We start from the raw sequence: 26,062 nt of genomic DNA on the forward strand, positions 1-26,062 counted from the left end.
TGTTTAAGTCTTTGTCAAAAAAAAAAGAAAATCACATTGTAACATATATGAATCCATATTTACTTTATAACAATGAAGAATATGCAAGTAATATTTAATTCTTCATTTAATTTTGCCAAAAAATCCCAGTGTTGAAGTAGGAATGTATATCATGCTGTTTCCTGAACACAGTTTATTAACGTTTCTGTAGTTCACATTAAATCTTCTTTTCATTAACAGACAGTTAATCAGTGTGAAAAAAGTTTTAAGTTTAAAATGCAACCTTACATTATGTCTACATCTGTGCAAGTAATAACCACAGTGCAGTAATGTAAAGTATTCAGCAATCATGAGATGAATTCATGTTTTTACCATTGGGGTTATTTTCTTTCATGGATTAGGGACCACCTAAATAACCTTGCTACCCCATTTATAAAAGGTTGACAAAAGTTTGCAACTCCTCAGGTTAACATGGGATTGTCGTGTATTGGTGAAAACACTGTCCTTGAATCATTATGTGACACAACTTTTTTTGTGCATGAAACAGTTACAGTGGGTATAATAATACTTTCTTCCTCACTTACCTGTAGCCCGAATAATCACGCGTGTCTTGTTGAGTGAATATTGGCGCGTTGTACAAAGTGAAACCATCCTATCACACGTAAAGTGATGTGAGTTAGAGCGGCGGGACTCAAGAAATGCTAATCCAATCATATTAGCAATGTGAGTAGAGAGGCGGGACTAAAGAAATGCAAAGCCAATCATATTAGCGATGTGAGTTACGGAGGCGGGCATTGCAGAGAACGAAAGCTGTTAACCGTTTGTGTACCACATAGAGCGTCATTTTTACAGAACGGGATTGCAAAAGATTTCTAATCTCATTTAAATGATTCCTGAAAAAAATATAATAAGTAAAAAATAGAAAACACAAGAATAAGACGGACATCAGTGGTTATATATAAATACAGATTAATTGTTTGGTCGAAATTATTGCTAGGGACAATTCAGTCTTCCCTGAATTTTGCTAGGGACATGTCCCTAGCGTCCCACCCTAAATCTACGCCCATGCCGGACCGAGACCACCTCTTCAGCTGGGTCTCGGTGCGGTTGTTTGGTCCGTACCAGAGTTCGATTGCTGCATTCACACCTGCCCAAAAGGTCCGCACCAAGAGGGGAAACGAACTTGAGTTCGATTCAATCGAACCAAACAAGGCAGGTGTGAATACACCCTTAGCTGCAGTGGTATAGTCTAGATTTTTGTTTTCCCTTTCACCCTTATGCTCACTCGTCCCAGCGTGACACCCCATAAGCACAACACACTGACCGATGCATACAGTATGGATCTTCATGTAACTGAGAGCATTCTGAAGGTGTACTCCGAAACACAAACTGAATGTGTTATCAACATGTCAGTTTATTATAAGAAAAAAAGACTTTAACAGCCAATGGGTTTACAGCTGGGGAAACTGGACTGATTTTTAGACTAGTTTAGTGTTAATCAACTTCTAACTCAGAGCCAAAAGTTACTCAACTGTTAATTAAAATTAAATAAACTGTTTACAATCTTCAATCCGTGGCTAACACATGCATTGAAGGAGAAAAAAATATCCACTCTTTCAATAGATATTATCTGCCAACTATTGATAACATTACCATGTGTAATTTAATGGTGTAAATGTTTTTAATTAATACACATTTAAGATAACCACGAATTAACTCTTAATTTGCATAGTCATTGATATAAAAAGCTTCTTTTTTGCATATAATGCAAGCATTGTCTAAAAATAGGCTTTTACTTAATTATTATTACAAGACCATCATGTATATTAGACACCCAAACCAAAGTGAAGTTTAAGATCATATACATCTTGAACTTAGATATATAAATGAACACAGAGAAGGGAAGTTTAACACTGTGAAGCACAAGCAAACATGCAGCTAAAAACTATCAGGATATAATCACGGGCTTATTTTATTGCATTTGGAGCCTTACCTCCAGATAAAGTAATAAACTGGACTCATGATTTAAATGTTGTTTACTCACATGTGCGTTGTTAACTCTCCGGATTTAATGTTGCAGCACTGCTCCACTCGTTCACTTCTCCACATGGACTGTTTGTTTACAGTTTCGCGTGAGCAGCTACACTGCAGGTTAGACTTCATTTGCACTAAGCAGACCTCTTGGTGATGTCAAAGTACCGCGAGAGCGATTCAAAGCGGATTTATCCATGTGATAACTGGAATCGCTCTCGCGGTACTTTGCTGTCACTCGGCTGTGGGTTTGTAGCGCCACACCAGTCTGCTCCCCAGTCACTTTCACGCCGCTATAGTAATTTCATATGCCGATTGGATCGCGCAGTTCGGCAGAAAGTCAAACACATGTCGTGCAGGCAGCACGCGTGCTCTCTGCATGCAGGTGGTGGACATTTTTTTTCATAGATGCGGACACACTGAGAGCGGCACGGCCATGTGATTTTTTTGTGAAATGGGTAGGTTGCTTCATTGCTGATTCTTGCCATACCTTTGTTGCCTAAATGCGTATGCATACGGTGCCATGCATCATTGACATTGTGTAAAAACAGTTGCAGGGTCTATTAAGTTTTAAGATAAAGTCGAAATGAAACCGAGATGACCAATAAAATCAAACCAGTCAGACAGAGGTGCAACACACAGGTCAGATGCGCAGTTAGTGGTAGTGCAAGAAAGATGTAAGTAATCAAACGCTGACTATTATACAGCAGTTTAATGACGAGAAATGTGAAACCGCAGTGACTGTCAAGGTGACAGGACAAGAAACATTACTGCAGCTGAGCACATATGGGTGTCCAAATTTAATGTGCTGCTTTCACTCCCTCCAGTAATTCACTTTCCGTTATTCAGCGTGTTTATTAACAAAATTCAACGCCACCCTAGATATGTTTTTACTGTATAATGATTAGATTCACTGTGTTGCACGATGCATCACGTGCGTGGTACAACGCTTCATCCACCCGTAGCGCGCGTGCACAGAGTTTAAATGTTCATATTTTGGCTTGAACATTTTATTGCATTCAGTCTTAAAGCCTAATAAACAGTACCTGTTGAAGTCATTAAAGTTAATTAAATAACAAAAGAAGAGAAAGTGTGCAGCAGTGTGCCCAGGATGGTAAAATAATTATTACAATGTATTCCTAATGACCAACAAAAGTCTTCTGCATACTGATATGGTTTAAAATCTATAGGTATTTGATTCTTTGGTTTTCTGATGTATTAAAATTCATATATGTAGAGCAGGGAAATAAGAAGCTTTTTTTCCTGGGGTGCATGCCCTAGAAAATAATTACATGGACCTCGGTATTTATAAAATCATGCAACGCGGCGTGTTTGTCTTTACATACACATGTTATGAAATTTATTATTTTAAACACACATTTCACAAAGTATGTTGTAACTGTAAATATTCATAAACTCAACACTCCGGAGGCGTTTTCTAAAGAATAATGTTTAAACTGTATCGGTGGTTGAGAATAATTCCTCTTTCCATATGTAACGCATTTTAAAGCAACACTATGTAGTTTTTTTACCTTTAAATAATGTCTCTAAAATTATTTCAGTGATAGAACAACTTTTAACTGGACAAATTGTACTGTTGCTGCAACCTGAGCAGCCTCCTAGCTGCTACAAGCACACTCTGAAAGTGGCGGTGGAGGGTAGGAAACACAGCCCCGCCCCTCCCCCTGTCTGCAGAAGAGTGTCTGATACCAGGCACTGTTGCGCTTTTCAACCACATGGGGGAGCTGTAAGTCATTTTTACATGGAAACTACATAGTGTTGCTTTAAGTGCAATATAAATGTATCATATTGTTATTCTTAATATATAAGAATACTAATATATTTTTTACAACATTTATAACATATATATATTTATATATATAAAGATGCTTAGTACAATAGCTTTGCTTCATAGAAGTTTCTGTAATAAATCATTAAATCAATCACAAAATGTGTTGACAGTGGCAAATAAAATGCTTGTCAATTTAAACAAGGCTGAAAGGTGTATAAAACCGCTTTAATTAACAATATCTGAACTGTGCTCTTTTGCACACTTCTAATTTTCTCATGTCATAATTTATAATTATTAATTAGATTTAATATAAATACGTTTTGAAAAGTGTTGAATGCGAACGTGTAAGATATCTAGAAGGCGACGCGGTGTGTTTGTCTCTACAGCCACATGTTATAAAATTTATTATTTTACACACACATTTCACAAAGTACATATTGTAAGTGTAAATATTCATAAACTCAACATTTCGGAGGTGTTTTTCATCCGCAAAAGGCACAGTTTCTCTGTTCGCTATTTTATTAGATGTAGCCTACGTCTTAATAATAACATAAAAATATCTGTTCTATTTCTAGTCAATTGTTTTGGTTTGACCAACTAAAAAACACATAAGTGACATTTAGACATTTTATTAAGTTACTTTAATAAATTATTTTAGTGATATTCTATATATAATATTTTTACAATTATGAATTACATAAAAAACACTGACTGCTTATGCGCTAGAAAGGTAGCCTATATTAAAGATTTTATAAGAATACTACTATATTTTTACAACATTTTTAACTTAAAACATGTCTTTTTTATACCACATTAATCTCTTTAAAATATTGATACTTTTAGAAAAACTGACAATTATAAATATTATGAACAAACCACGAAACGGTGTCAAAATTCGACAACACAAATAATTAAGATATTCCTTGTAAATAGAGTAGCGTTTATTAGGCTCACACTAAATTCTCTGTGGCACTTACTATAAATGCGCAGTGCACGTACAATCATCTTAATAGTTGTATGCGCTGTTATGCTGGCAAGAAGGGGTTGACATATCCCTTTGTTGTTTTCAATGTAAAATATTCAGCAATGCCCTTATTAACTTCTGGAAACAACGGCAATGACAATGTTTTTATGCGCCACCTGGTGGATATTCTGTGAAGCAAAACACATTAAGGGAAAAGGGAAAGTACCCCCCCCCCCCCCCCCCCCCCCCCCGAAATCACTTGCAGAATGCTGCGAGACTCTGCAAGACGAATTGGCGAATTCCGCAGGAGAAAATGCGCGTTTTTAAAGGCCACATCTGTATTGTGTGGTTTTGACCAAATAGTAAAATGTTAAGTTGTGCCATACATATCTGTCCATGTTTAGGAAAGTGTGCAACAATTGTGTTGTTCTGATTTTGGCAATGTGCATTTTGCAACCTACTGTGCAAAGTAGTGTTAATTTTGTTAGCAAACACAATATTCGGTTGGCAAGCTTTTTCTGTGAATAAAGGAATACTCCACTCCGTTAAAATTCTAGATAATTTACTCACCCCCATGTCACCCAAAATGTTTTCTTTGTTCAGTCGAGAAGAAAATATATTTTTTTTTTTTTTGAGGAAAACATTCCAGGGTTTTTCTTCAAATAGTGGACTTTATTGGACATCCACAGTTTACAGTTTAAATGCAGTTTAAAATGGCAGTTTAAACGCAGCTTCAAAGGGCTCTATATAATAACAAACAAGTCATAAGGGTCTTATCTAGAAAAACTATGATCATTTTTGGCAAAAAAATTTTTACTTTCACTGCAAAAAATGACTTTCTAACTTAGTATTTTTGTCTTGTTTTCAGTAGAAATATCTAAACATTCTTTAATCAAGATGTATTTTCTTGATGAGCAAAATGACCTAAGAAAATAATACTAGTTTTTGGACAAAAATATACAAATGAAGTGAATTTGTGCTTAAAACAAACAAAAATATCTGCCAATGGGGTGAGAACATTTTACTTGAATTAAGTGTTTAAGAAAAAAGAAAACTTATTTCACTTTTTTTCACCCCATTGGCAGATAATTTTGCTTGTTTTAAGGACAATTTCACTTAAATTGTATATTATTTGTCTTATAACTAGACTTATTTACTTAGGTCATTTTGCTTATCAAGCATCTTAATTTAAAAATGTTTAAATATTTCTACTGAAAACAAGACAAAAATACTAAGTAAGAAAGTCATTTTTGCAGTTTTTAAACCATAACTTCTCGTCTTGCACTAGTCGTGTGAAGTGCCATGGTGACCTTATGTATTGTGTAAGTACGTCTAAAGGTCTATGACGTATGAGAAACTACCGCCCCCAGTGTTAACAAGTGTTGAGAAAGAGGACCAGTCCGATGTTGTTGTATGTGGAATGATACTAAATAATGTCTTTGTGTTTGTTAAAATGGTCCGCAAGTTTGCGTGCTTACGTAATGCGTAAGGTCACACTGACGCATCACACGGATAGTGCAAGACGAGAAGTTGTGGTTTAAAAGTACATATTTTTATCTTGCCAAAAATGACAATCATTTTGCTAGATAAGACCCTTATGCCATGTTTGAGATCGTTTAGAGCCCTTTGAAGCAGGGTTGAAACTACAATTTAAACTGTAAACTGTTGGGGTCCAATACAATTTATTAACTTGAGAAAAAAGCCCTATTCGGACAGGATTAGTTTTACAGGGGGACCTCTGAGAAAATCGTGCTTCTCAGAGGTCCTCTATGTTTTTAATCCCATCCGAATCGGCCATGTCTGTGTTTTTCTCTTACGACCTCCGTAAGAATTCCAGAGCAATTTACCTACTGTTTTTCGCCGAACTCAGAGGTCCTCTGAGAAATTTAATCCCGTCCGGATGCAAATGTCTGTGTTTGCCCGCAATATCTTTTGAAAACGCGGTTCATTTCGTGTTTTGGCCACCGTGATCTGCCGTAAGGTCTTACTAATGCGCGTATATTGTATTTTCTGAGTCCCATTCATTCAGATATGGATGTTTTTTCGCATTCGGCAAAATAAAATTATTAAATCAAGACGAGCTGAATATCAAACACTGTTAAGACTGGCCACTGTAATATCATTAACGTTATAAGAAACTCCGTTCAAAGTTGTTCAACTCCGGAATGTTAATGTTAATTAATAAAGATAATAAATTGTTATTAATCATTATTTCTTCATTTCTTTGGGTTTATTATAAGCATACAGTTATTTAAAACACGTAGGCTAACTTTACTTTAGTAGGATTTGTATATTTTATTTTGATTTGTTAAAATTAAATTAATAAATTACATGTTCTGTCATAATTTTACATTTAAAGCAAAATATTAAACATTGCAAACACGCGTATCCAGAGCACGTGCTCTTCTGCAACTCCCAAATGAAGAAACAGACACTCCCATCTCTGGAATAGCCTGCATCATTTTAATCCCGTCCGAATCTGTACATAAATTCACAGACGTCCTGGTGGACAAGTTGAAACTCAAACGTTGTTTGGAAAACTTATCCTGTCCGAATAGTGCTAAAGAATGTTTTCCTGAAAAAACATAATTTCTTCTAGACTGAAAAAAAAAGACATCAACATTTTGAATGACATGGGGGTGAGTAAATTATCGGGATTTTATTCTATTCAGACGGGATTAGTTTCAAAGTGGGACCTCTGAGAAGCACGATTTTGTGTTTTTAGTGCCTTCTGAATTGGCCATGTCTGTGTTTTTCTCTTACGACCTCCGGAAAAAATTCCAGAGTAAGCACTATTCGGACGGGATTAGTTTTCCAAACAACGTTTGAGTTTCAACGTGTCCCCCAGGACGTCTGTGATTTTATGTACCGATTCGGACGGGATTAAAATGATGCAGGCTATTCCAGAGATGGGAGTGTCTGTTTCATGCATTTGGGCGTTGCAGAAGAGCACGTGCTCTGGATACGCGTGTTTGTAATGTTTAATATTTTGCTTTAAATGTAAAATTATGACAGAACAAGTAATTTATTAATTTAACAAATTAAAATAAAATATACAAATCCTACTAAAGTAACGTTAGTCTATGTGTTTTATAAAACTGTCTGCTTATAATAAACCCAAAGAAATGAAGAAATAATGATTAATAACAATGTATTATCTTTATTAATTCACATTAACATTCCGGAGTTGAACTTTGTCAACTTTGAACAGAGTTTCTTATAACGTTACTGATATAACAGTGGCCAGTCTTAACAGTGTTTGATATTCAGCTTGTCTTGATTTAATTATTTTATTTTGCCGAATGCGAAAAAACATCCATATCTGAATGAATGGGACTCTGGAAATACAATATGCGCGCATTAGTAAGACCTTAAGGCAGATCACGTTGGCCAAAACACGAAATGAACCGCGTTTTCAAACGATATTGCGGGCAAACACAGACATTTGCATCCGGACGGGATTAAATTTCTCAGAGGACCTCTGAGTTCGGCAAAAACAGTAGGTTAATTGCTCTGGAATTCTTACGGAGGTCGTCAGAGAAAAACACAGACATGGCCGATTCGGACGGGATTAAAAACACAGAGGACCTCTGAGAAGCACGATTTTCTCAGAGGTCCCCCTGTAAAACTAATCCCGTCCGAATAGGGCTTACTTTACCTGGGTTTCGCCAAACTCAAAGGTTCTCAGAGAAATGTAATCCTGTCCAGATGCGAATGTCTGTGTTTGCCTGCGGTATCTTTTGAAAATGCGATTCTTTTCATATTTTGGCCAGCATGATCTGCCGTAGTTGGTACTATGTTGTACTTCCTGAGTCCCATTCATTCAGAAGCAACAAACTGGTTTTAATTGCAATTATCTTCTATTTTATGTAAATGCAAAAATCTTCTTACACATTTCTAGTGTATTGATAAAATAATATAAGATATAATTAAATAAAGATATATAAAAAATAATAATGAAGAAAGTATCCCATTTAAACTGAGGAACACGTGAATTCCTACATTTTGAAAAATAAACACATGTACAAATTAATTGGCCATTTTAAATAAATATACCTGGCTGTACTTAAAGGTGCTCTAAGCGAATTGAAGCGTTTTAGACCATAAAACATTTTTTGTTACATACCGGAAACATCTCCTCACTATCTGCTTGCTGCCTGTCCGCTGATCAAACTGTAAAAAAACGCGATCTCTGTAGACAGCCCAGGCTTCACAAACGGCAATATCAACAAGTGGCCAAACCTAGCATCACAAAACAAAACAAAGAATTCCAGCCAATAGAGACAGAGCGCCGATATGCAAATTTGAAAACCACGCCCACCGGGGGGGAAAACAAACCAACCGTCTCCATTGACTTTGTATTGCGAGAGGCTGCCTCCTTGTCATTTCTTGCTTATAACAAAAAACAGAATAATGCCTAAAAACTGCTGTGTGACAATATGTACAGCTAACAAGCCAAAGAACCCAGAAATAAGTTTTTATAAGCTGTCGAGCCGTAAAACCCAGCTTTTAAGGAGAATAAAGTGGATCGCCGACTACGTTTTCCCCTAGTGGACGCAGTTCTACTAATAGAAGTACTATGAAAAGTTGCCTGTTTCCACTTTTGTTTCTTTAAACGCTCGTTTTATGAGGTCGACAGCTTAAAAAAAACTTATTTCTGGGTTTTTTGGCTTTTTAGCTGTACACCTTGCCACACAGCAGCTTTTATGTATTATTCTGTTTTTAATTTTAATCTGTAAATAAGTTTTTATAAGCTGTCGACCCCAAAAAACGAGCGTTTAAAGACACAAAAATGGAAACAGGCAACTTTTCATAGTAATACTATTAGTAGAACTGCGTCCAATAGGGGGAAACGTAGTCGGCGATCCACTTTATTCTCCTTAAAGACAGGGTTTTACGGCTCGACAGCTTATAAAAACTTATTTCTGGGTTCTTTGGCTTGTTAGTTGTACATATTGTCACACAGCAGTTTTTAGGCATTATTCTGTTTTTTGTTATAAGCCAGAAATGACAAGGAGGCAGCCTCTCGCAATACAAAGTCAATGGAGACGGTTGGATTGTTTTCCCCCCCGGTGGGCGTGGTTTTCAGGTTATGACGCGCGGCGCTCTGTCTCTATAAACGACAATAAGGATTTGGGGTGGGGGTTGGGCGCGTTCATGAAAGCACGGAAGGGAGGGGGAGGGGGAGGAGTTAGCTACGCTCCGTCTGTTTGAAAACAGTTTCAAACGTCAACAATAACTAACGTCTCGCAGATTCGCTTAGAGAGCCTTTAAGGAAATGAAACTTAACAGTGGTGCAGTAAGGTATAGCCTTAATGTAAAGTCCAGCATCATTCTATGCCATGTAAAAACCAAAATTATGTTCCTCAATCAAGATTACTGGTGGGATTCACCTTAGCATCATTTGAATTCTCTGCTTGACTTGAACTTTTTCACTTCAAACACATCTTCCGCCCAAGTTGAAAAAGCAGCACAGTTGACATGGGGGAAAAACAGTTTGATGATCTACAGCAGTGATTCCCAACCGGGGGTACGCGTACCCCAGGGGGTACGTGAAGAGTTTCCAGGGGGTACGCGAAAAGATTTAGATTTTGCTTTTATCTCATTTACTTTTAATAAAAATGTCTTTAATTTGTCCAGTCGTTGACATAAGATAGATTTTTGTGAGAAAAGCATTGTAAAAAGGACAACTTTAAATTTTAATTTTATCATTAATATTATTAGCCGTCGTGAGTAAATGCGCTGCATGCTCCAAAACGCATTAGGGATGTCCAACTCAAGAACGATTTGCGTGTGATTTACTACAAAAGCGCAAATAAAATACACAGGCACAATAATGACATAAGCACATTTCCATAATGACCATTGCAGTCTACTAAGAGCAGCGCAAATAAGTACAGCGACCTCGGCAGGACATCGCAATGAAAATGCAGACTGCGGAGTGTAAAACTCCAGCTAAAAGCACACTAAGAACCGGAGGACGAAAGATGAAGGGTAAAAGAAGTTTTGAAAAACCTGATTTGACTTCTCCTCGAAGTTTTGCAAAACCTGATTTGACTTCTCGTGACTTCTCCTCCTCTTTTCTCCAGCAAATTAAACATAGCATAGGTTTGGCAAAACAATATATATATAAGTATGTTCCTCTGCCAAAATTTAATACTCTCCTCACATTAATGTTGCTTCTAAAAGGAAAACTTCTTCAAATGCATATGCAATAAGGTCACAAAAGTAACACCTTTTCAGAGCTAAATATCTTCTGCGTGTCTTTAGTAAGATCAGTCGTTATTAACACCAAAATGATGATTTGCGCAAGCTGTTGGTAAATCTGGCCCTTAAAGGGGTCATATGATGAAATTTTTTACATTTGTAAAATAAGTCTTTGGCGTTCACAGAGTGCGTATGTGAAGTTTTATCTCAAAACACCCTACAGATAATTAATTATAGCATGTCAAAATTGACATTTTACAGGCCTGAGCAAAAGTGTGCAGTGTTTTTTAAAATGCAAATGAACTGATAAAATGCAAACACTGATCGCAATGATGGTGGTTTGTTGAAATAAACATGCATCATCAGTCAGTGATTTTTACTTTAATGTTTAAAATTAAGTAATAAATTAATTAATATTACTAATTATTTGTCTTTAAAACACAAATTTGGTTTAGTTTCGATGAAGGGGTACTTGAGCCTTACTGATAGGGCTGTGGGGGTACTTAGGGCTAAAAAGGTTGGGAACCACTGATCTACAGGACAGGGCGCGTTTCCGGGGCTCAGTGCACACGCACTGAAAGAGCACGCAGAGCTCAAGACTCCAGCCGCAGTGAAGAAGTATGGTTTACTAAAGAACGGCATGTTTATTAGTACATTCCATGTTGTGTTTTTATCTATAATATAATGAGTAAAACACATTTCCATATGAGGAGGAATAAAACAATACATTTATTGCAAAATCTATAATAATTAAATTATTATATTACTGGAAAACTTCTATTGTCTAATGAAATATTATATGAATGTATTATAACACAGGTTATTTTAAATAAAAATACCTCAACACATCACACATTGTATTTAGATTGTATTTTATGAAATACACATATTTATTACATATTTTTAAGACTTAAAACAGATATTTATTGAAAATGAATAGGTTAACAGATCTAACCACAGCAGTTAGCTGCCTCTCCATTATTAAGTTACAATAACAACATCTCCTCATATAGACGGGAATCACTAAATATATTTTAGTTCTCACATATAAGTTACTAAATGAAGAAATGCTGCTTTTTTCCACAGCTGTTACAGGTAAATATTCACATGAATTCATTGAATTATCAGTATACGTGTATGAAACAAGTTTGATTTGAGCTTCCAAATAGTGTTTGTGTTTTAATGTGTTTTAAAGTGCCCATCTTATGACTGCTTTTCCACAAGTTAAATAGGTGTATGAGTTCCATAAAACATGTTTCAAAAGTTATTTGCTCAAAATAGCTTGTAGGAAAAGATTGTTACCCATCTCTAGTAGCCTCTGTTTCAGTGCATTTCAGATTGTGCCGTTTTGAGCTGGTCATTACATATTTATGAGCTGCTGCTCCTTTGATCACGCCCCAACGTCATGTGCGCATGTGCAATGTTATAGCGAGTAGTGCAGACTGTAGTATTATTTTATATATTATATATTATTATTATTGGTTTATGTATTGCCAACAGACAAATCAAGCAAAAACGTATCACGAATAAGTAGGGGTGCACCGAAATTTTGGTCTGCAAAAATTTAGGGCGAAAATGGTAATGTTTCGAAATAAAAAATCCAGCTGAAAATGTCAACCGAAAATGAATGTCAACCGTGCCCCTCCCATACGTGTGCTAGCGCTTGGGTTTTACTCACGGTCAAGGTGTTATCAGTCGTTACCCACCCCTCCCCTCCGTGCTCAAGCAAGTTTCACTCACGGTCGAGCTGTTTGCACGCGTCTTTAACCGCAAAAAGGCGCAAAAAGGCAGCTTGCGTTACGCACAGAGGCACATGCGGTTGAATGTGTCCGGTCCAGAAGTGATCATCACAGTATGCCCTTCAAAGATCAGAACTCTTGATGTCTAAACTTTTGAGAGAGTCGCGCTAATGTGTCTCATACTGTAATCCATTAACATACATTTGGCGAATAAATCAATGAAAAACAATGTAACGTTTTTATGTAGAGCGACTGTTGTGCTTTTTGGGATTGACTCTCGGTCCTGTGTGCGCGCGCGTTTAAGTGCCCTCAATAGTGCACATACGAGAGAGACGCATTTAAAAAAAAAAACAAGTGAACATAAAATCTCTCTGTTATTGACAGGGCACATATAAACAAAATATCTCCACAGCATTCTTTTTCTAATAAATTTTGTTTATGTCTTAAGTGTATGTATAGATTGCAGTCAGAAACCAAGCTGTGCTTAAAGATTAACCTACTTAAGGATAATTTCAGTCCTTACAATTAATGTACAACTTATTTCTTTTTTATAAATGTTTGCAATTTCTTTATTTGTTATAAGATTTTTCCCACCCGCTTTTTGCTGATACAAAAAAAATCTTATCTGTGCATCAAAAACTGTAATGTGATCCGAACTGTGAGATTTGTGATCCACACACCCGTAGTAAAGTTAGTACACAGTGATAGCCATAAATGCAATTGTACTAATAATTGGCATAATAATTTCTTTCGGAGTTTCGGTTTTCGGGCTTGGTTATCTATTTTACGGTTTTCGGTTTCGGCCAAGATTTTCATTTCGGTGCATCCCTACAAATGGCCACAACATATATTATCAGATTTCCATGTGTTACACATCGTTGGAAATTTAGAGACTACACTTTCAGAATCTGTAACTAACTCAAAATGCCCCAGATCCGACTTGTTTCCCTACTTTCAGTGATCGGTCACATATGTCTAAATAATATGATGTATAAATGAATGTTTAAATAGTTTATTAATAATTTTCTTACACTTCCTAACTGATCTTATGAGCCACTGACAACTCCTTAATAACTGGTTTATAAATATCGTAATAATTATTTTAGAAATGATGAATTAATCATTAATAAAGTATGAAAGACAATTATTAAACACACACATACATACATATATATATGCTTATAAATCAAGAATAAAGCATTTGTAAACTACTTAATAATGTCTATTAATGTTTAATAAATGATGAATTTACTATTTAGTAATGCTTAACTGATGTTTTAATAATTCTTCATAGGGTACAGTTATTATAAAGTGTTACCAAAGGCAGTCAGGAGAATTTTTTCACTTTAATCTATGCAATATCATAGAGTATGCGCAGCAGCGCAGCATGAAGAAGATCACACATATCATCAGTACAGCCTACATGAAACACGACTGCCATCTACAGGTTTGGTATTTCCTATGCCAAAGAGTTATTCCCATAGACATCATATATGTAGACGCCCTATCGACCGCTACTGCCTACTGGCGCGGTGAGATATGGGGCCGCCATCTTAGATCGGTCACCCGCTCCACTCAGTGTAATCTGTATGACTGGTGGAATGAGCTATCAGCGCATTTAATTAATCATATCTCAGTGAATACCGAACTGATTTTCACGCGGGTTTTTTTGCTGCAAAGGTCATTCATGGAGCTATGATACAGGACACATGGTTCGGCGTATTTTAACCCCTTATGTGCCGCAAATCCCGTTTGAGTGGAGGGTGACAATGTGATGTACATCTTTAAATGAATATTTCTCTGGGATTCTTTGGGCTAGAAACCTAATCTTGGTCTTGTTTTAAAGAAGACAATTTAGGGTTTTTCACAAATGAGTTAGAAAGTACAAACTATTAAATATAAATATTTTTATAGCAGTTTACCTTTATTTTAATATATAAAATAATGCAGTAACATATTAATTTATAAATAAAATTACATAAAAGTTAATGTTTCACACAATAAATAATGTTAACATTAAGCAATATGTCTCCAGTAGTTGTGATCCAAATTTCAAGTTAAAATCACAAAAAATTATGTTTGTGTCACAATTTTAATGGTTTTACCAACAACTGCCACTAGATTTTGCCACATACTCTTGTATTCTTGTATACTCACAAACTAATAAATTACTGTCACCGCATTATTATTCATGCAAAAAGGTTTTGAAATATTAAAACTAAATTCTGAAAGCTTTCAGATGATATATAGCAGGGTTCCCCAAATCTTACCCTGGAGGGCCGGAGCACTACAGAGTTTAGGTCCAACCCTAATCAAACTTACCCACCTGTGATTTTCTAGTGATCATGAAGACCTTAATTAGCTTGCTCAGGTGTGTTTGGTCAGGGTTGGAGCTAAACTATGCAATGCTCCGGCCCTCCAGGGTAAGATTTGGGGAACCCTGATATATAGCTTGTCATGATTTTTTAGGTTTAGAGTAGGGTTTTTTAGTGTTATATGCAAAAAGAAATTTGGCCTACCTGTGGGCCCGTAACATTTTGGAAACTGACTCTCACTATGTTCAATTCAATTCAATTCAATTTTATTTATATAGCGCTTTTCACAAAAGTCAATTGTTTCAAAGCAGCTTTACATAAATAGAAGCAGTGAAAAGCACAGAAAAACGACAGATAGCACAACAAAATACATGATAGCATGAGCAGTTAAATTTGCTGCGGCTATGACTCAATATTATAAGTGCACGTATTACTAAAGCAACGTATAGAAGAGGAAGCTAGGTAAAGCCCAAAAAGGCTGCATCCCCGGGGTGAAAAACCCCCTAGGAGAAAAAACCCCCCGGGCTTTTATCCGAGGAAAAATAAGTCCTAGGAGGGAAAAACCCTTGGGAGAACGGAAATGGAGATTTAGCGGAGATTAAGCGGTTCTGCCGGTGATCGTTGGTCAGGCATCAGCTGGGCATAACGTTGAAGGACGGCCAGTAGATCAGAGGTGTGCCGACTTTCACATCTACCGGGACTGGGTCTGTATGTCATAATTTTCCCCAAATTGTAATAAAATATGAAAATTATACTCTTTGAGCTTTCCAACAATATATAGTTTGTCAAGATTTAGGTTTAGAATATTAGTGTTACAAACACTAATGTGGACAGCGCCACTTAATGTTCATAGTAGGAATGAATGAATATTCAATAAACAGTAATAAAATATTCTGATATAAGATATAAAGTGAGCAGACGTCAAAATATGTGATGTAGGATATAAGATATTTTATAAATCACACACTATAAATATGACAAAGATGCAGAAACAGTTAGTTGCAGTACAATAAGACTTTTTAATAAGGTGAAGAAACAATTTAAAATGATTTGTAACCCCCCCTCACACACACACACACACACACGCACACAAACACACGCACATACACACCCACCCCTGAAAGAGGACTGTTTTCCAGAGCTTCTTTCCCGTGCTCCCTTTCTGTAGTTCAAGAGAGGTGAGTTTGGCAACATGGTGGAGCCTTATCTTTAAAAACACAGACACAACCAATGACAACGAGTCAGACTGATAGTTGTCGATTCCAAACCGAGTCTCCTCAATGTCCTCCCTACGAAGGAAAACATCCTCTGTTCCAGATCCTCCCGCACAACGTGCATGTCTGTTGACATCTTAGCTTTTTAAAGCTCGGCGGATCACGCAGCTCACAGCACCTTATAATAATAATACACATGTATATAGCGCCTTACACAATACTCACAACAGAGAAACTCTTGTAATTATTACTTTACTTTACCCCACCTCTCCTTGCAGGGTGAACAACGGCTGGTGCAGTAAACATAGCCTAGCGAACGTTAGCTGGCTGCGATTTCAGTACAGTAAAATAAATAATCTTTGCTCTTTCTCAATTTTCTGGTAATATTCTATTCACAAAATACAACCAGTAGTACCGCAATGTTAAAAAGTACTTGTGAAAATAATCCTCCGGGCTCTATTTGCGATGGTCTGCCGATTAGAACAGGAAAATGCTCCACGGTGCTCTGGCATCTTATCTGCTGCCATGCAACGAAACTAGGAGTACGACCGGTTTAAGATGGCGGCCGTATTTCTCAGTCCCCAGCAGCCAATAGGGCATCTAGTCTTCTATATGATATCTATGGTTATTCCCCATTCTGCAGAATTCAGGAAAATACTGGAAGTGTTAGCATGGTTCTTCTCCCTGTGACATGCATTTTTGAGGCATAGAAAAGGCAAAGAGATAAGACCAAATTAATACCAAATAATTATTTGAGGATTTGAGCGAAGTGTTTGCAAAACACGCATAACAAGCATTCACTGCACCACCTAGTGGTCTTGAGATATAAACCATTTCTATTTTAGCTTTTTTATTTTATTTTAGTGTTATTCTTTGTTTTAACTGGCTTTCCCAAACTCAACATTTTCATTCATTTGTGCCCTTGTTGAGTTTGACCCCATAATCGCTTGTTACTGCTAATTCTTCTGTTTTGAGAGGTGACTAGGTTTTTTACACAGAGCCTTGGTGTGTAACTCCTAATTGAATTTTGTTTTCTTGTTTCTCTTATAGTCTTCTTTCTTTGTTTGTTTTCTTGTTTTATAGAGGATCCTGCTGGATGGGCGGGACTGATGGCTGCCTGCCACACAGAAAATACTGTCTCCCTACTCAGAGGCTCCACACCTCACAGAGAGGGTCTTGAGAGGGCACTTATGACTCTGGTGTCTGAGAAAGGTCACTTGCGTTTTGTTTTTTCATAATGTCTTTCTTAAAACTTAAAACTTTCTTAACAAAATTCACAGCATAAAGCTCCTTAAGTATTTTAAATGCATCACCACTGATGTTCTATTCAAATTTCACTAGGGGGGCCAAGGAGGGGCCAGTGTTTAACTCTTTCACCGCCAGCGTTTTAAAAAAAAGTTGCCAGCCAGCGCCAGCGTTTTTCATGATTTTCACCAAAGTTTAATGCCTTCCAGAAAATGTTCTTCTTTAAATATATAAACATACGATATACCAAATGAAAGAACAGACCCTCTGCTTTCAAACAAAAAAAACCGTTTCATCCTACCTTTAGTGGTTCTTTTGCAATCAGCTTTTGAATATGGGTAGGTTTTTGCAAAAACACCATATTTTGAGCAAAAAGCAGAGATAATTCAATTTTTATGACGGACTTTTCATATAGATCTCATCCAGAGCGATCTTTAAAACAGACACGGACATGCAGCAGCTTGCCATAGGGCAATACTTCCGGTTTTAAAAAGTTGCGGAAGGGCGCCACCTGGTGGATAATAGCGGTATTGCGGAAAGACGGAAAATCTCGTCATTGGCGGGGAAGCGTTTTCTCTTAATTGACGAGATATCTCGTCAATGGCGGGGAAAGAGTTAACCAGAGGGGCACATTAAAAAAAGGGCAACAAATGATATTTAAAGATTATAGGGGTGGTTACAGGGAATAGTTTAAGCCAGGACTAGGCCTTAGTTTAATTAGGAAATATAACTAGTTTTAACAAACATGCCTTACTAAAAACATAATTTGTGTGCATTTTGAGGCAAAACAAAGGGCACTGATGTATTTTAAGATATGTCAGTGCAAGTTGTTTTCAGTTTGGACAGCTCTTACATTTATTTTTAGTCTAGGACTAGTCTAATCCCTGTCCGCGAAACCGCCCCTTAAACTTTATTTTACTTTACAAGCATATAAACATTTATTTTATACAAGAGTGAGTGCAGGTGCAAAAGAGGAGCTGAGCTTTCATCAGTCTCAATCGCAAAATCCTTCAAGTGCCCTGAAATGTTAGTTACCTAAAAATTCCATGCAACACAAAAACCAGTGAGCATCAATGGTCCCTATGTTCCCTTACCGGTAATTACCTGACCTTTTCTGAAGCCCTCCAACCGAAAATAAACTTCATGAAATGTGACAGAACTTTTATAAAGACAACTGTTTGTTTTAAATATAAACACAGATCGCTAGACAGTTAGGGACCACAATACTTTTATTTTTAATTTAATTTATTGATAATTGTAAACATTTTAAATGTAACATTTAATTATATTCCTCCAATTTGATGCGCTTTTCACAATGTACTGTTTAAAAAGGCAACGAGATGTTGGTTTTGCCGGTTGTTGATGAGTAATAGCTGTGAATGATCACAACACGCTTAAGCAGCCATGTCACAAGAAAATAAGTGAACAGTGTCCCAGTGTGAAGTGAGCTAGAGTTTTGTCCAGTGCCCAAACCTGCATACACATTCACAACCCCCCCCCCCCCCAAGAAGCTACCATGATTGGGTGCGCCGCTCTAATTTGCTCGTATAGAACATGGCATCGCATTAGTTTGGCTTTTGGCGCTGGCGTGTAAAATAAAGCACGGGGGGGCACAGGGATGGCCAGGAACATGTCTACAGAGGCACAGGCCTCCCTTGGCCTCTGTGTAGAACCACCACTAAAAGACATGAATCATTTTACCAGACCTTGCCATTGCATACAGTACAGTAGGTACTCAACCAGAATTACTTTGACTGCGGCAGTTCCACTAGAGTAAAATAAACCATTAACATGTGAAACTTGTTTGCAAAATTACTGCCAGGTTGCGCAAGGAGACAGTTTGTGCAATTAAGTCTGAACAGCTGATGATACATGAACATTTTAAGTCTTGAATTAAAACCTATTAACCCTCTGGGCTTCGACCATTTTGGGACACTGGCAGAGGTTCTGACATGCTCTTACATTTGGTCTTTTTTCAGTTGCTTTAAACATATTGGGTCTCATTCATGAAACACGAGCAGAACGAATTTTTGTGTAAATCGTTCGTTAAGTCCTTTTGGCGTAAATTTTTGGATTTATGAAAATGTTCGTATTTTCAAAATGTTAGTTGGTACGAAAGAAATCTAAACCTGCTCCCAGCCACGCGTAAATTGTGTGTTCAACATCCGAGCGCTTTGTTCATCAATAAGGTTGTATTTTAATTCACCTTAATCATGTACATATTACACAGCATTTTGAAAAAATATTATATACAGTTCTTTTCACTTTTATGATGAGCTCTAGTAATAGCATATGCAAACAGAACACTTTAATCAAATAAGTAATTGCTTTCAATAGGGCTGGGCAAACTAATAGCCCCTTAATTTTTGCGGAAATTGTTTCCTATAAAATGGCCAAAATCAGGCATAACACATTTACGATGGCTTATATATAGATTTGGCAGATAGAGCACTGCGCAAAATGCATATTTTCAGAGACTGCGCAGGCTTACTTGCCGAGAATGAAGACTGGTTAATTAATCGCTTCAGGCTACCCAGACCAGTTCTTTTCTAAAAAGTTAAATCTGCCTTAATGTAAACTGCTTGTGTATTTCCTCTAAAATTATATTTTTTATTTTATATATTTATCTCAGCTTGCCATAAAAATTGTGAACTGTAGCCTTACCATCTGATTATGTTGAAGTGCCTTCCTGCAAAGGGGTTTCATCACTGTCACCATTGGGAATTTTACCCGACAGAGAGGTTTCACCAATTATGCTAATGATGCGCTCATCTCATATAGATATGCTCGACAGAGGTGGGTAGTAACGAATTACATTTACTTTGTTACATTTACTTGAGTACATTTTTTGGGTAACTAGTACTTTTAGAGTAAATTTAAGGATGGGTACTTTTTACTCTTAGTCAGTACATTTCTAGTGAAAAAACTGTACTTTTACTTCGCTACATTCGGTGGCGTTACTGCGCTACTGTCAAATGGTAATAATTAACTAATATATATATTTTTTAAAGTTTATTGGGCGTGTTTGAATGATTCGCGAGACAGGCTGCATCACGCTTTAGAGCGCGACCGCGCAGTCTCCCTTTAGCGCGCATGAACGCACGTAGGTGATAGGAGAAGCAGATGAGGGCGCGTGTGGGTTGTGTGAGATATCGGAGGCAGATCATGCGTGGCTTCAAGTTCGGTCTATGTTTTCACTCCAAGAGGTTAAAAAGAATAGTTTCATAATGCGATGCATGCTTTGTTCAATAAATGAGCTGACATCTCAGCGTACAGGAACAGGGTTGCCAACTCTCACGCATCTCGTGTGAGACTCGCGCATTCAGTCTCAATCTCACGCTCTCACGCTCAAAAAAGAAATCTCACACTAAAATAGACATTCTTCTCTGCTGTATTTTTTTCACTCATGTGCATGACCGTACCCACAATTGAGGTCTTTGTCTTATTTAACCATACGCTCAGCGCTCGTTTAGCTTCTTGCGCCGCCACGTAGACCGATCTGCATGTGACGTCTTAGCACCGCGAGACCGACTCAACAGTAAATTACTCAGTATGCTTTTAAATCGATCTTGCGGTCGTGTGATGTCACAAGCCAACAGGTCTGCGCTGCGCCCCATTAAGTAAGAAAAAGTCAAATTGAATCCCAGATGACAAGTCAAATCATCGACAGAGGTGCAACTCAAAGGAGGACAGCTGCGCGATTCCTCAGAAAGTGGAAGTGCAAGAAAGATGTACCACCCTGCAATGAATTAAGACGCAGCTTTATCAGAGTCATCAGGAGCTGATCCCAAGTGTTTATCTGGAAGCTGTTGGTGTATGTACTGGTAAAGTGCTTGGCGACTGTGTAATGCATGCAAAATCAACCCTGTGTAAAGCTGACAAAGATGGTTGTTTCTCAGCAGAGATATGTACATTTGTGCCAGCTCAACACATGAAGCAGAAGCATTGAAGCAGTTTCTCAGACAGGGTTTACAGGAGGCCTTTATTATATTAGGACATTTTAGTTTTTACAAACAAACCACATCTTGTTACAAAACAATGGCACTCATATATGTTGAGGTATGTCAGTACAAGGTGTTTTTAAATTATTGTAGCTCAAATAAGCATTTTAGTCTGGGACCAGCATAAGCCATGTCCGGGAAACCGCAAGGTTGTTTTCCCATATCAGATGTAGGTTTGTTCAGGTTGCGTTGTGATTTTAAAGTCTAGTTGTGGTCAGAGACGGATGGATCTTCCCATTGTGTTTCTGCATCACAGTTTAGGAACATGTTAATTGTATCATCCTCACAGTGGTCCATTGCATCACTAAACATCGATGCATCTGTGAAAATAATATAACCATAAACATTTTTATGTTAGTATTTAAATGAAACTTCCATCATGAGAATTAATATATAAATGACATCCATACTTAAACAGAACAGTGTGTGAGAGAGAGATGCATTAAAAAGAGACAGTAAAATACACACAACTCTAACTTCAGTGTTAAATAATATGTCGTTTAATAGGTCATTATCAATATCTGAATGAGAAATGAACTGACCTTCTAGCATCTGAAATCTCGGTAACTTGTATGAATCACTTGAGCTACTGTAAGAATGTAATGTACTATAATATATTGTTGTCTTATCTTAAATAAAAAAAATATAGGTGGGCAATGAAAATCATTCAAAATAATTGCATTTTATAAACTAACGTTACTGATCTTAAGTTTATTCGTAGAACGGACATCACAAATCTAACGTTTTCGCTAAGATAGCTTACCTGAAACTGACCACCTTTTCAACACCCGGCGTGGTTTAAAGTTACTGGAACATCGTAGTCGAACCATTACTTGGGATTAGGGTGTTCCTCAGTCGGCTTCCCGTCCGTTAAAATTGGTAAGAATCAAACATAAAGGCACTTGAGTGAGCTTTTTAAGTTTTACGCGTCGCCTTCAGCCACTGCCTCAGCTACTCATCATATGCAGCCGGAAGTACATTGACAAAATGAGCACAATGGCGCCGCCCTTGTTGTCGTGAAAAATAAGGTGAATAAGCACCATGCATTGTTTTATTCACCATGTTTTATGCGAACAAAAAACAAAACCATGTATTAACCTCATGTGTGTATTAACCTCAGTTTACTAACACAACCTATTGAATTCAGATCATGAGTTGACGATAAAGTAGAATAAATGCAATGCCATGTATAGTCCTCACTCATGCATTAACCTCATAGATTATGACCTTAGTTAATCAACCATACTTTTTTCAGGGGAGCTTGATGAACTTGCAGCTCTCTTTCAGGAATGCCCTGATCATAACAATTACATAATAAATCAAATAGTCAAAGTAACATTTAACAAAAAGAAACTTTTCAAAACAAAAAGAAACTTGCCAGAAACAAAAAGAAACGTATCAAAACAAAAACATCAAAAATTTGGAAATGAATGTGGTCGGTGTAGGTTTAGATGTAAAGAAGCTTGTGGTGTCCACCGGCCAAAATTTCCAGTAGGCCGCTGCATGCGCATGTTTGGGGAGAAATCTCACTCCAGACAAATCACCAAAGTGGGCAACCCTGCAGGAATTCAAGATCCAACCTGAAGTGGTAGTCACAGTAATGTCTATTTGAACACTATTAATGGTCATTTCACACACTGTCCGAGTTTAAACCATACCAACAGCACGTTCACATCTGCACATTTCCATATCATTTCCCCACAACTAAACAAACTGAACAGCATAATGTAAGGACGTCTTGCATTTATACACAAATCCGGACACCTCACTAATGTGTAGAAAATACATTCAAATAAAAACGGGATTGTATTTTATTTAAATCCTTCCTAAAGAATGAATGAATAAAAATAAAAGAATAAAGTTTGATTTTAAAGAAACATGTATTATATATTAAAACAAATGTAGAGTTGATTTGCACAAACAGATAAGTTCCAAATAAAATTCTAAAATGATCATTTTTATTAACCCTCTGGGGTCTAAGGGGTTTTTAGGGCCCTGGGTAAGTTTTGACATGCACTGACATTTGTGCTTTTTTCAGTTGCTTAAAAACATATTAATGGCAAAAGTCTCATAACACTGTATTCAGCACAAACTGGGCTACAATATTATATGATCAACATGTATGTACATGTTTGTATTTTTAAGAGAAAAATGTTTATGCGTAGTTTTTGAAAAAGCTAATTTTTTAAGTCACTGATATAAGTCCACAAAACTCATTCTAAACATGTTTTCCCAAGACTTTTAAAAACAGGATTTAGTAGTCTAGAGTTTTTTCTTCAGAATGATGTGAAAATCATTTGACCTACTCATTCACATAAAACAATATATTTATTTACAATTTCTAAGACACTTTTGCTTGGGAAAGGCCGTATGCGTGGAGGGGGGAAAGCTCCTGAATAATCAGTGATTGACAGCTGGAGAACAAAAGAGTTGCATAATAGGGCTGTCAAATTTTAATTCGAATTTCGAATATTCGTCGAATGTAAAAAAAATATGCATATTTGAGCGTAAAACTTTGCATTCGAATTTTACCTGTGTCAGGAAGCTCACGCAACGTGATGATGACGTAACTGACGCGGATTGTTATACAGAACGTTAGCGGCTCAGCCAACTATGCGGAGCAAGCCAGCGTTATTCATTTAAAAAAAATAGCAAGAAAAGAAAGTGGGGATTACGAGTTGGACAGAATACATATTAAAAGGGCTATGTGATGCTTCTCTGGTTTTTGGAGCATCAACTGGAATTCATCCGCAAAGTGAAACTAGCTGAGATGGCAGAATTAGTGTCGTCTGCTTCTAAATGCAGTTTTAAAGTTTAAAATAACTGATCAACACGAAAGTGCCATAATACAGCTGCTTGTTTAGCAACATTAAAACCATATGTGCATCTACAGAGTCCACACCGCATATGAGAGAGTTGCAATGTAACGCCGCAGTGGCTTTATTTTTATAACTGACTGGAAACTTGACTTTCACCTGGACATTTGATATGCACGTTTTTCATCAACATTATCTGCGTGAAATATAAACATGATGATCATCTGCCAACTCGACTGTTTCAGCACATCCTCTATTAATTACGGAGATTCTGCTTTATTAAAGGCTTCGCTCTGCGTGTAAGTTAAACATTTCTGTTCTGTACTTTATTACTCGCATATATTTCTACATATTTTCAACCAAGGAACACACAAAATATAATATAAGTTGTTGTTTGTAGCGTTTAAGCTTGACAAAATTTAAATGACTAATGATCTTTCCCACTTATTTTGGCTTAAATAAAGATTCATTCGTTTTCATACTTTAGCCTTTTAGAAACACGTAAATTTATCTACTTATATATTATATAAAATGCCCTATATTAATATGCGTTGTCTATGTATGGCATTCGTTTTGTACATTTACAGGTGCACAAATATACTGGTTAATTTTGATTTCATTAAGACACCGTTGTGTTCTGTATTGACTGAGGCTCTGTACATTTTTTTGTAAATTTAATTAATGTATGGTACATAAAATAATTTGTAAATGTATACATGGATAGTTTCTTGACTATGTTTGTGTTAATAGCCTACGCTGGCTGTTGAGGCATTTTGGACTTCCAGATATCTATGTGTTCCTTTGCATATGAATTTAAGAAATGATGTTTAATTTATTAGTGTTTATAACATTCGTTTTAACAAAAAATATGCTGTGCATGATTTGTTTATATTTTTGGGGCTTTGTGCTGCGCCCTCTTCTGGGCTTTTAGGAGTATTTTCTCCAAGATAAAGTTGGTCTTTATAATTCGAATATAATTCGAATTTTATTATTTTTCAAGGACGAATTTTGAATGTACTTGTTCAGCCATTTTGACAGCCCTATTGCACAATGAGCCACATAATGAGCCTTGTAGAAATGTTCAACAATGTAACTTTCTCTGTAGTAAAACCATGATAAGGTTTACTTGGGAATTTATTAGTGCTGTGTTCAAAATATTGATACAACGATACATCGTCATGGACGCCTGACGATGCGCGCATCGATACAGCACCTTCCGTATCGATTCGAATGTACTTTTGAAAGTAACGTGACGAATTGCTGTTGATCCGTGATCCATATGTTTAAGGTGGCGGGGTATACTTTCACTTTGCGTGTCTGTCTCGCTGGCACACGTGTCTGCATAGTGAGCCACGTACTCACGCTCTCTCTCTCTCGCGCGCTTTAAATTCTTTGAGTTCAGTATGAAAGCGCAGATATCTTAGCATATACTACTGCAAAGGGCTTTATTAGCCATGCTCTTATAAAACAGTACTAACGTATTTGAGAAGAAACACGACAAAGATTTGCATGTGAAAAGTGTACGTCTAGAGAGAGATACAGAGCTACTTCAAACTATAACTGTCACATTAATAATCTGATTTCTATTAAATAGTATTAAGTCTGACTGCATATTTATAGATATATTCATAGATGTAGAATAAAGAGAGACAAGAGTAAGGCACCATCTTTGTAAAACTGCTTTTAAAAAAACATAAGTTAAGTACTAACTCTTGGATTTTAAATATTTCTAATAGCTAATAAATGAATGGCAAAAACA

General features: G+C 36.7%; 1 protein-coding gene across 2 annotated transcripts in view; it reads left to right on the forward strand.

The window, feature by feature from the left end:
* Positions 1–26,062, forward strand: part of skic3 (SKI3 subunit of superkiller complex) — a 271,172-nt gene that overhangs the window by 125,135 nt on the left and 119,975 nt on the right. For both annotated transcript variants that reach the window (XM_065284603.1, XM_065284604.2), the window contains exon 35: positions 17,325–17,453. In XM_065284603.1, coding sequence (XP_065140675.1) covers positions 17,325–17,453 — 129 coding nt within the window. The remainder of the gene's footprint in view (positions 1–17,324; positions 17,454–26,062) is intronic.

The sequence above is a fragment of the Paramisgurnus dabryanus genome, chromosome 5, assembly GCF_030506205.2.
Source record: "Paramisgurnus dabryanus chromosome 5, PD_genome_1.1, whole genome shotgun sequence".
NCBI classification, from domain to species: Eukaryota; Metazoa; Chordata; class Actinopteri; order Cypriniformes; family Cobitidae; genus Paramisgurnus; species Paramisgurnus dabryanus.